Consider the following 12,664-nt stretch of genomic DNA (forward strand, 5'->3'; position numbering starts at 1 on the left):
AATAATATGATATACCGACTTAAGCAAGAGAGAAATTGTTTATCTCCATCCACTTAAACACATTGCTAATAGAATTCATCATTTACTTCTAAGTACAAAGTAAGTTGTTTAGAAAAGCAATTTAATGAGCCCCTCATTAAAATAGAAAGTTTAGTGCATAGAGAAGCAAGTATACCTTCTATTCAAGACGTCATTTCTAGTCCAAGCTACAAGTCCAAAAGCATATATGTCTATTGGGTACACCAGCCAAAACATTAAAATCAACCATGTTATAAGTTGGATAATGAAGAAATGCAACATTTAGAGAATTTGAGAGATAAAATTGATATTATTAATTTTAAATTTAAGTAAATAGACATTTTGGTCCTTGACTTTTGACCCCTTTTGCAATTTAGTCCCTATCTTTTTGAAATGTAAAAAATAGTCCTTATCTTTGCATAAGTTTTGCAAAATAGTCTTTGCCGTTAAATTTAAAAGTAATGTCGTTAGTGAGGTGCATTGTTGGCAATTTTAGTGCCACATAGACTATCCAATGTGGCAAATTGTCCCAGATTGTGACATGTAGACTGGACTTTGATGCAAAATTTAAATAGTTGTCAAGGAAGTTGCAGAGAAATGAAAAAGCTAGCAAGGAAGTTTCACAATGAAGAAGACGAAAACTTGCCTCTTCCGATTCACGATGGAGACTCTCGTCCCTTGGACCCTCAAGGTACGTCCGATCGATCTTCCTCAACTAACTATTTTCGATTACACAAAATTAAAAGATTTCATTTTGTTTCATAAATTTGAATTGGGTCATGGAATTAATAAATTAGTGAAGATTTAGATTTTGATGCACAAAGCAAGAAGAGCTGGTTCGTTCTCTTGAAAGGAGTCAAGCTCAACAGAGTCGCTTATGGAGGGTACATTCACAACACAATGCTACCTAATTTCATTCAAATCTACTGTAACATATTGGGCTCATCATGTTAACCTTAATTTTTTTTTTTGTTGTTATATAGACCATATTTGCAACTCTATTCTTCTGTTACATCGTGTTTCTTTTGTACTCCATCTTCCAGTAGGCTTCATCTCTGTGGGAACTGGTATGTTTCAAGAGTCTTATAGGATTTGATAATTATTCTGTTTTCTGTTGTAACAATTGAACCAGTTCTCGTGATAAAGTGTAATGGTAATTTGTGTGTCATGTATTTTAGAAGAAGATAAGTTGCTCCACAGTGCTTTTGCTATGTGGAAGCCTTTGTGTTTTACTCTTTTGTAGACTTATTACATTGAAATATTTTTAGCTCTTTTTTTATTATTTTCTAAATTTTATAACATTGAATATGTTGTGCCTTTTGTTGTTCTTGATAAACAACAGTATCATGCTTACTTCATGGAGGAGATCTACTCATGGATGATTATATTTGCAGGTTCACTTCTCTTGTCAGGATTTCTGCTTCCCATTTTATGTTATGAACTTTTTCCTTGATTCTTGTTGTATTATCCTTATGCCGTATAGTTGTGGATTTTAGTCACTTCATATTCTGTTTGCACCCTTTGCCATCATTATCTACTTGTTATCCACATATCACAAATTATGAGGACCATTTCTATAGAGTTATTTAATTGAATAACTTCTACAGATTAGATTGTTGTTTTAGCATGCTCATTTGCCATCATGGGATTGCTTGACCAGTCAATGCATCATAGGAGATGGATCCATTACTCATGAGAGGAGAGAAGCTTTAGAAACCTTAATTTGAGGAAGAAGAAGCACGTGAAGAAGAAAATATTTGACAACTTTTTAAATTTTGCATCAAAGTCTAGTCTAGGTGTCACAATCTGGGACAATTTGCCACGTTGGATAGTCTATGTGGCACTAAAATTGCCAACAATACACCTCACTAACGACGTTACTTTTAAATTTAACGGCAATGACTATTTTGCAAAACTTATGCAAAGATAGGAACTATTTTTTACATTTCAAAAAGATAGAGACTAATTTGCAAAAGGGGTCAAAAGTCAAGGACCAAAATGTCTATTTACTCTTTTAAATTATCTAGACTCAGAGATCAATATTTATATGATACAGAGTGACTCACAATAGAAGATACAAAAGCTTGTAATAGAAGCTACAGCTACCAATGACAAACACTACTGAGCTGGCAACAACTAATGCAGTTACAATGTACTATACAGAACATAAAGGAAATAAGCCATAAAACTATTTGTAGTCTATATACTCTATCAGCTAGCAACAAAGTACAATTAGCAAAGGAATGAGAGGGGACCGCATTTACATTTTTACCACAATATCCTATGGCTAACTGCTAATTATGTAAATGATTGGTAATCCCAACACTTTCATACAGGAAAAAAATTGACAATACAACTACGCAAAAATATATACCCTACAACATGTTAGAAGAAAGAAAAAGGGAAAACCTCAGTTTTTAAACTCTCAAGAATATTCATAAGATATTCTATTAAAAAATTTCATTTGTGACCTTTAAATCAATACGATGGCACAATTTTCATCCATGATAGGTGCAAAAGTCAAATTAAGTGTCAACACCAGAATTAGTACCCTGTCTAGACAAAGAAAAATTAACAAAGAAAATGAAGAATGGATAAAAGAAATATTGCAGAAACATCTAGAAGATAGAGATTGATTCATCAAACACTACTATATCTAAATATAATTATATACAAATTATAGAAAGATAAAGATATCTGAAATAGAGAACGAAATCACGAGCTCCTTATAGAATAGGTTGATGGTTTAATCCAAATTCCCAGTGTATGGTAAAATAAGATATAATTAATAGTTCTTTGTTATAAGATTAGCAAATTTTAAGATGCTAACATATTCCTTAGGATCCCAATCAGAGTTCCAAATACTCCAAAAACATAAAAGTTAGAAAAATAGTTGGTCCACCTTCCTCATTTTCTCCAGAATGCTGGACATTTCAAAATTCATGCACTACTCAAGGTAGCATATTCAATCCTTCAAGCAATTCAAATCTAGAATTTTAACCATATGAACTATATGACACATAGAAGTGTTTGCAAACGAACCCAACAATGTAGTGAAGCTGAACTTAAACTAGTATGTATAACACAACAAACTCTTATACGCTTTGCATCTTCATATGCAAGCACAGAAACACACTCTTATTTGTGATGATATCAACATACAAATATACACACAATTGCATCACAAACCTTCCAATGTAAATGCTCTACTCTTAATTTATGAGCGAAATTGAAGCTATAGAAATGAGGCACAAATTGTATGCAAGTAATAATAATAATAATTAAAATAAAGGCAATGACATAAGAACCTGTGTTAGTTGCTCGTGCAACTCAATAGGGTAGTGTCGAGTGTTTCACAATTGTAGATCCACTACGTTGTGGATGGAAAAGACGAAGTTAGCCCTCAACTTGAAGAAGAAGAAGATGGTCATGGTGGTGATGGTCGTGGAAAAGACGAAGTTAGCATTACCAAGAAATCAGTTACTAAACTAACCATTAAACTAACACGTACCTTGCATTGAAGTCGGACTCCAACAGAGGATGCTCTGCCTTGCAGCAATAACGAACCCCAACGACGACGATGGGGAGGAGGAGACAGTGGTAACAGGTCTCGCGGGTGAGGGAGAAGAGAAAGGTTTTGTTTGCGAGACTAAACGCGCGTGGAGGGGGGAGGGGGTTTGGGTTTTAATTTATGTATAACACAACATTGATTTTTTTTATAAAAAACTGATGTTAACATCAACTGGTTAACATCAATTTTTTATAAAACTGATGTTAATGATCTCATCTAACATCAGTTTTGAAAACACCGATGTTAATCAGTTGACGTTAACATCGGTTTTTTAATAACTGAAGTTGATGTTAACATCAATTTTTTAAAATCGATGTTAATATCAACTAGTTAACATCAATTTTTTCAAAACCGATGATACTTAACTCAAATTATTTATGAAAATATTATTGTGCTTTTGTTAACATTAATTTTTTTAATAATCGATGTTAACCGTGTGATGTTAAATCTATAAATTTTAGTAGTGTAAGATCAATTCTCTTAATGAGAATCTTTCATCGTACACAAATTTTGAGAAAAAGAATTAAATATATACGCACTTGTCAATTACACATAGAACTACGTTAAATACGCACCTTATGAATAAAATCAATGTTTAAATATAAAACATAAAAATTTACCCTGTGAGATCTAAGGATTACAACCTGATGAATAAAAAATCAAATATAATCCGTACGCAGCTCACGCTTCTAGATAAGTCCAAGTTGTAGTAATCAAATGAGGCAGTGTTTGTCACATGGCTGCGGTCACCTTAAGATCGTGGGTGAAAGCAACTTTGAAATTATGTCGGCCAGGTAGGACCATTTTGGTTAATTAAGCACTAATCCAACATTATAAAATTAACTAAATCTGATTCACATAAGAGGAGTCCTGTTAATACACATATTTTAACACAACTGTAACTCATGGAAATTCTTATTTTCGACAATATTTTAACTAATAACGGAAGATATGTATTAATATAGTATGATGATATGATTAACAGACAATTATGTTTTTCAAACATGTGATCAGATATCTAATCTTGTACAAAAATATTTATTAAGAGATATCAATTTTTGAATAAATTTCAATCCCTTAAGGAAATAACATCTAATTTCGCAGTGAAAGTTACTTCACGTTCACTCAGAAAAAAAAAAAAAAAAAACAAAAAACAAAGAGAAATACCCTGTTTGAATTTCCTAAAAATTGTATCAGAGCGTGTTCACAATGTCGGTTCTAACGAGTAGAGTCCTTTTACTTTTTTTTTAAAAAAAAAAAACAGAGAAAGCTACACTTGCACATGCGCCAGTTGAGACAAAGAAGACGTGTATTAAGCAGTCCATGCTTCCTTGCTTGATTGGTGAATGGCAATGTCATTCCCATTTCTTTTTCCCAAACCCAATAATTCCCAATATTTTTGTTAACTAGACCCCACAACACAAGCAAACCTTTATTTATATATGGCTTAAATAAATTGTTGTTGTCGTCTTTATAAAATAGGGTATTTTATTTTAGTCGTTTCCTAGTCCTTTAAATATTTAATTTTTTTAACAATATTAACTGATGAGATAACATTATTATTGATAATTTATTAATTTTTCGTGTCATAAAAAATCTAAAAAATAATCAAATAACTATTTTTTTAACGATTTGTGTTTTTAAATTCTTCAACTAATATGAAAAACATAATTTACTAAAATAAAACTTAATGATATGACAAATGAATGAATGATGAATGTTCTTGATATCATTTAACAATGTTAATTGATGAGGAAGATTAAAACCAAAAAATATGTATTTAAAAGACAAACAAAAAAGTTATATTTTATCGAAATAAAATACATAATGATGCATAAATTATTCTTTATTTTAAACATTTTATTAGTATTTTTCATTTTTTCATTTTTTATTTCTATCACATCATAATTCTGTCATGTTTATATTTTTTTTCTTTTTTTCTCTCTCTTTCTAGATGCATGATAAATTGGGTATCTATAAAAAAAATTTCTAAACCAAAAACTTATTTAAAGCTTTATTTATTTATTAATAAATTTACGTGATTAATTTAATTTAATTTAAATATTTTTTATACCTATGAAACATGTCTTTTCATATTATTACATAAATTACTTTTTTTTTGGCTTTTGGTACTTTAATATTTTATTTTTTTCATACCTAACATTAATGTATGTCCATAACATGAGAGACAAAGTATTATGCCATTTTATTTTTGGAGAAATAATATACAAATATTTACTTATTTTAAATATCTCACTAACATCTTTTATTTTTTATTTATCTTATTAGCATCATAAATCTTATAATATATATATATATATATATATATATATATATATATTATTTTTTTCTGTTCACATGTCTTATTGCTTTGCATAATGGGTGTTTATAAAATATTTTTCTTTATTTTAGATGGAGACGGGTAGATAGACACGGACACGGGATGTGATTATGGGATCTGTAGTCCTGTGACTCCGAACACCCTCCTCCCTCTATATATCTATATCCAAATCTCCCTTCAATTCTCAATCTCTGAAACCACAATTCACAACCGAAACAGTTTCCATCTCTCTCACAAAATGACAACAATATCAAATTGCTCCCTTCTCTTCCTCTTCCTCTTCCTCTCCACCCTCCACATAGCTTCCACCCTCTCAACCCCCACCAACTTCATCAAGTCCTCCTGCAGCACCACCCAGTACCCAGCCCTCTGCATCCAGTCCCTCTCCGTCTACGCCTCCACCATCCAGCAAGACCCCCACGAGCTCGTCCAGACAGCCCTCTCCCTCTCCCTCAACCACACCGAGGCCACCAAAACCTTCGTCGCAAAATGCAACAAATTCAGAGGCCTCAAACCGAGAGAATACGCTGCCTTGAAGGACTGCGCTGAAGAAATCAGTGACAGCGTCGACCGGCTCAGCCGGTCGCTGAAGGAACTCAAATTGTGTAAGGTGAAGGGTGAGGACTTCACGTGGCACATCAGCAACGTTGAGACGTGGGTGAGTTCGGCTTTGACCGATGAGAGCACTTGCGGCGATGGGTTCGCCGGGAAGGCGCTGAATGGGAAGATTAAGGAGGCGATTAGGGCTAGAATGGTCAATGTTGCTCAGGTTACTAGCAATGCTCTCTCGCTTATTAATCAGTATGCTGCACAACACTAGGGGGAGTTGGGAAGAAAGTTTTTGTTTTTTGTTTTCGTTTTTTCCTTTGAGGGGAAAAAAAAAAAGAACAAACAGTTCTATGTGGTTGGTTAATGGTTAATTTTGTGTTTTGTGTGGTGTATGTAATTGTGAGTTTTTATAGAGATATGGATCTTGTGTTGCTTCTGATCAAATGTGAAATATGAGTTCTGTTTTTGTATGATTTTCTTTGTTGCTCTTCTCTCTACCTTTGATTCAGTAAAGTAATGTTCCTTAGTCCGGACGAACACAGTTTTCTTTGCGCGTAAATCACAATTGATTTTGGATGAATGCCCATCAATTACTAGTATATTTACATTAATTATGATTTGAGTTTTAGTAAAATTTTAACTTCTGTTCTAAAACTAGAATTTTTGTAATGCATTTGATAGTAATTTCCAATGGATTTTTATAAGGATTTGGCTACTACAGTAAATAAAGGTAAAGAAAATGATTGCAATTATTTATAAGAAAATAAACGGTGCAAATAATGTTGAGTTGAGTGTTAATTTTCTCACAATTATTTGTTTTACTATCAGATTGTTTAAATACGTCGTTCGTTGTGTAGTCCTAGAGATTGTTTGGGATTCAACTAAAGTATATATATATATAAAGAGATTGTTTGGAATTTACTGAGGAGAATTGTGTGAAGATTCTAAATTTAAGACCCAGGTCCTACCACACCCAACCGTAAATTATGGAAGAAAAAATGAAATCGAACTCAAAAATTGTGAGCAATGAATACGGCAGAAGAAAAAAAAATAACTAAAGTCTGAAATGATCACTTGTTCAGACGGACCCTCTACTCTGCCCCACACGCCATCACACTAAAACATAAATAATGTTACCTACTAAACCTACTCTGTCTTTATCTTTATAGTAGAATTGATATTATGAGCCTAAAATTTATAGTTCTTTCTATTAAAAATGTGATTATAAACTAGTTTTTAGTTTTTCTTAGAAGTAAAACTCTTTAAATAAAGGAGGGCTTTTCCCGCTCTTTCTGGTTTCATAGAATTAAATTGAAATTAATAACCTATAACTTCATATTTCTATTTATAATTACGTTTACGAGCTTCGTTTTATCATCCAAGAAAGGCAGTATGAAGTTTGATAAAAGTAGAATTGATGAATCATATATATATTGACATTCATTGCCAGTCTCATTAATATTTTTTTTTAATTTTTGAGTAAAACAAAATAAGATAATAAGATAATTTTAAAGTATATGATAAAAATATAAATCTTTGACAGTAATTACTAATTATAATTGTATTTACAGAAATATAATTATATTATTTTTATTTTCTATTTATATTTGTATCTTTCTTATAAAACTTTCATAAGATGGGTTTATTAATTAATCGATTACACTTTGAATCAATTAAGCTTTTGATTTTAGTTACTCACCAATAAAAAATTAAGATATGTCTTCGGTGTTAATAGTTCTTGTTTTAATTGTTCGCTTTATTTAGTTTTGATCGAAGATAAGATTTTGACGGATTTAATTTAAAAATAATTAATATTTAGAATTTAAATATTAATTATACAAGAAAAAATTCAGGTGACCGACCTGAAATTTTAAAAATTAGATTAGATTCAAATATTAAATAATCACCACGCCAAACGCGAAAAGCGTGAGAGAATCCCCAAGAGACGGCTCAAATGGTTATAAACTTTTTTTTTTATACATATATACAAATGGTTCTAAACTTCAAGTTTGATATAAATAGAACTGTAGAATCAAATGCCGAATAGCTAAAAACTTAATTAATTAATGTATTGCCGTACATTACGTGTGTGTCAATCTATAGAACTCTGGTATTTAAAACTTAGCAATCACTTTATACGAAAAAATTAAAAATAAATATTGCATGTATGTGGATATTAAAATATGTATACGTACATCAATAAAAAAAATATGTATACGTACGTACGTTAAAATATTAACAATTTTTTGCTTTACAGAAGTTTTTTTTTTTTCCCAACAAATTCCATAATCTCTTCCATAGACTCCATAACAGCATCTTCAATTTTGCAAAATTTGTCTTCCTCCACGATAGAGCTCAGCTTACTAATCATCTCTTGAAAAGATTCAACCACAGTAAGGTAAGGTTCAATAAATTGCCAAAAACCTGCAAACTCCCAAACTGATATGCTCTCCAGGCAAGTAAAAAATAATGGAACGAATTTTACAGTGCATGCTGACAGAAAAAGCACACAGCAGAACATGATATATCTCTTTCTTGCAGCCTTATTCGAGCGGGAATACAATTTTTGCATGCTCTCCATAGAAATACTTTTATCTTCTGCGGAACATTCAAATTCCATATCATAATCCAATTACCTTCTACCTGATACTGTTCTTGAGTTCATATCGCTCCATCACCAACCTGTAGGCTGATTTTACAGGAAAAAAAAAAAAAAAAAAGCCATCCATCGAAAGCCTCCAGATTATAGTATCCTCATCGACCCCCTCCATCAAAAGAATTTGCAGAACTTTTGAAATCATCTCCTGAGGAAGAACAACTTCAATAAACATACGATCCCATCTACGAGTGTCTGGTACCATAAGGTCCTTTACTGTCAGAAACGCAACTGCATTGTTAGGAGCCTCTCCCATCACGCAATGGTCATCCTCTCTTATCCATGGTTGAGATCAGACGTTAATACTACCCCCATCTCCTATTCTCCACCTGATTCCATCTCTTAGAATATCTTGAAAAAACCAAATGCTACGTCATGTATAGCTTGGATTACGTCCAAGGATGGAATAAAAATATTTGGGTTTAAAGACTTTTGAAACCATAGATAGCATCGAAGTTGGATAAAAATCTCCACCCTTGTTTCCCAAGCATCACTAAGTTGAATCCGTGAATGTCTCTTAAATTCATTCCTCTCCATTCCTTTCTTACTGTCAATTTTTCTCATTTCATCCATTTCACTCCTTTCTCATTCATACCCCGCCAATATGAATTCATTATATGCTGTATTTCTTTTGTAGTTGACTTTGGAAGGAGGTATGCACTCATAACATAGGTCGGTATAGCTTGCAACACTGCTTTTATCATAACAACTTCACAACATGCTTTTGACAAGAACTTCCCTGACAAGAGTGAATTTTCTGCCGGACCTTATTTTAACAAAATTGAATGTAGATCTCTATTCCTCCCTACAATGGAGGACATTCCCAAGTATTTATGATAGAAAGAAGGAGTTATAGGACAAAGGGGCAGGTCTGATAGAGAGGCCCAAAAGGAAGGTCATTCCACCAAAGTACCTCATAGTGTTTTTGGATGGAGCAATTTAACAGGGGAATTCATTTTTTCAAAGAATTTAAAATGATTCATGATAAAATAGTTTGTTTGGATAGAATATTTGAAAGGAGATTTAATTTTTGATATTTTTATGAATAATTTTGATTGATTAAAACAATGGAATTTTAAATTCTCACAAAAGATATAGAATTTGAAATTCTTTTTTCGGAGATTCTCATTCTAACTCACATTTTTACTCGCGACTCTTTCTCGTTCAACACTCACAACTACAGGTGACCAAATTTTTTACGGTCGATATCGACATAAGTTATTTTTCATTGACGTTGGCCGAAGTTTTTTTGGTCAGAATTTTTTTGTATGATGTCAACCAAAGCTATTTTTTGCCGATATCGGCTAAGATTCTTTTTAGATAATGTTGATTAGGGTTATTTCTCATTGGCGTCAATCATGAAATTTTTTTGCTAACATCGGTCAAGGATTTTTTTGGTCGTTGTCATCCAGGTTTTTTCAGTTGATGTTGACCAATGATTTTTTTGACCGATGTTGGTTAGATTTTTTCTACTGACATCGGTCATGACTAACTTTTGAGTAGACACCTATTAGAGTTTTACAGCCGACGTCAGCTAGGTTTTTCCACCCAACATCAGCCAAAACTATTTTTAGCTAATATCGACTAGGATTATTTTTTAGCCAATGTTAGCTAGGGTGTTTTGGCTGATATCAACTAGATTTTCTTAGTCGACGTCAATTAGAATTTTTTTGCTGACATCGACTAAGGTTTTCTAGCTGACATCAGCCAGAGCTATTTCTTAATTACATTAGCTAGGTTTTTTGGTTGATGTTAGCTATGGTTTTTTCTGCTTACACCAGTTAGGTATTTTTGACTGACATCGAACCTGATTATTTTTAGTTGACATCGACTAGGTTCTTACAGTCGACATCCACTAGAGTTTTTTCAGTCGGCATCGGTCAAAGCTATTTTTTAGCCAACATCAACCAAGGCTATTTTATAGTCGATGTTGGGTAGGGTTTTTTGTCCGACAATGTTTAGGGCTATTTTTTAGCCAACTTCAACTATGGATTTTTCGGCCAACATTAACTAATGATGTTTTTCAGTCGACATCGGGTAGGTTTTTTTTGTCAACGCCTGCTAGGATTTTTTAGGATGGTGTTGGCTAAAAATAGTCTTGGTCAATGTCGTTCGAAAAGATCCTAGCCGGTGTCGACCAAACAAACCCTAGCTGACGTTGGTAAAAAATTTAGCCAACATCGACTGAAAAATAGACTCAACCAATGTTAGCAAAAAAATAGCCCCGACTGACATCAGCTGACAAATATTCTCGGTATATTTTGACAAAAAAACCCTATTTGATGTCGACTGAAAAATAACCTTGGTTGATGTCGGTTTAAAAACATCACTAGTTGTGGTCAGACAAAACAACCCTAGTTAAAATTATCAATATTTTATATTTATAAATTATTAAAAATTGAAAATATTTTTAATTAATATTTAAAAATTAGATTATGTTTATTTTCTATAAAGTTTAATATTAAAATGTTATCTACTCATGCTCGACTTCTTATAGGGCTATCACCAGATACTAATGAACGGGGATGATGTCAAAAAGACGACCTTTCGAACGCACCACAACCACTGGGAGTTTAGGGTCATGTCATTGGGTTTGTGCAATGCTCTCTCATCATTTCAGGCAAGCATGAACACCATTTTTCGGTCATACCTTCGCCAGTTCATAATTGTGTTGTTCTTCGACAATATTTTGATATATAGCCAAACGTATGCAGACCATATTCTCCATTTAGAAAAAGCTTTTTAGGTCCTACTCGATGGTCAATTCTTCCTGAAGCTATCCAAGTACTCCTTCGCTCAGAAACAAGTTGAATATATAGGCCACTTAGTATCATCTCGGGGAGTCGAACCAGTAGCAACCAAAGTACATGCAATTATTCAGTGGCCTACCCCTCAATCTTAGAGGGCCTTGCATGGATTCCTGGGGCTATCAGGGTTCTGTCGATGGTTCATTAGAGGTTATGTGACCATCACGGCTCCTCTTACTAACCTATTGATGAAACATCAATTCACGTGGACAAAGCAAGCTCAACTCACCTTTACCAGCTTGAAGGATGCCATTGGAACGACCCCAATCCTCCTCTTACCAAACTTCAACTTGCCTTTCGTTCTTGAAACATATGCTTCAGGTGTTGGGATGGGTGTTGTGCTATTTCAACATGGTCACCCAATAGCTTTCTTTAGCAAGCCTTTTAGCCCCAAATTGATTCATGCCTCAACATATGTTAGGAAACTTTTTGCAATCATAGCTGCCGTAAAGAAATGGCACCAATATTTGTTGTGCCACCCATTTATGGTTCTAATGGATCACCAGAGCCTTAAGGAGCTGATGACGCAAGTGGTGTAGACACTGGAGCAACAAATGTATCTTGCGAGGTTGATTGGTTATGACTACACGATTCAATATCGATCCAGCAAATCGAATGTGGTTGTTGATGCCTTGTCACGAGTGTCGGAGATCCCTTCGAGCACCTTCCTTTCATTATCAGTTACTTGTTTCACCTTCCTCGAGGAACTTAAGTAGCAGCTT

General features: G+C 33.2%; 1 protein-coding gene and 1 pseudogene across 1 annotated transcript; both read left to right on the forward strand.

Annotated features, from left to right (window-relative positions):
• The first annotated feature begins 615 nt into the window (after positions 1 to 615).
• On the forward strand, positions 616 to 1,714 carry LOC100802933 (uncharacterized; annotated as a pseudogene).
• Positions 1,715 to 6,006: 4,292 nt separating this feature from the next.
• On the forward strand, positions 6,007 to 7,017 carry LOC100305900 (plant invertase/pectin methylesterase inhibitor superfamily protein). The gene has a single exon (NM_001251521.2). It carries the CDS (start codon positions 6,169 to 6,171, stop codon positions 6,748 to 6,750), a length of 582 nt encoding a protein of 193 aa, NP_001238450.1. The 5' UTR covers positions 6,007 to 6,168; the 3' UTR covers positions 6,751 to 7,017.
• The last annotated feature ends 5,647 nt before the right edge of the window (positions 7,018 to 12,664 follow it).

The sequence above is a fragment of the Glycine max genome, chromosome 4, assembly GCF_000004515.6.
Source record: "Glycine max cultivar Williams 82 chromosome 4, Glycine_max_v4.0, whole genome shotgun sequence".
Taxonomy (NCBI): Eukaryota; Viridiplantae; Streptophyta; class Magnoliopsida; order Fabales; family Fabaceae; genus Glycine; species Glycine max.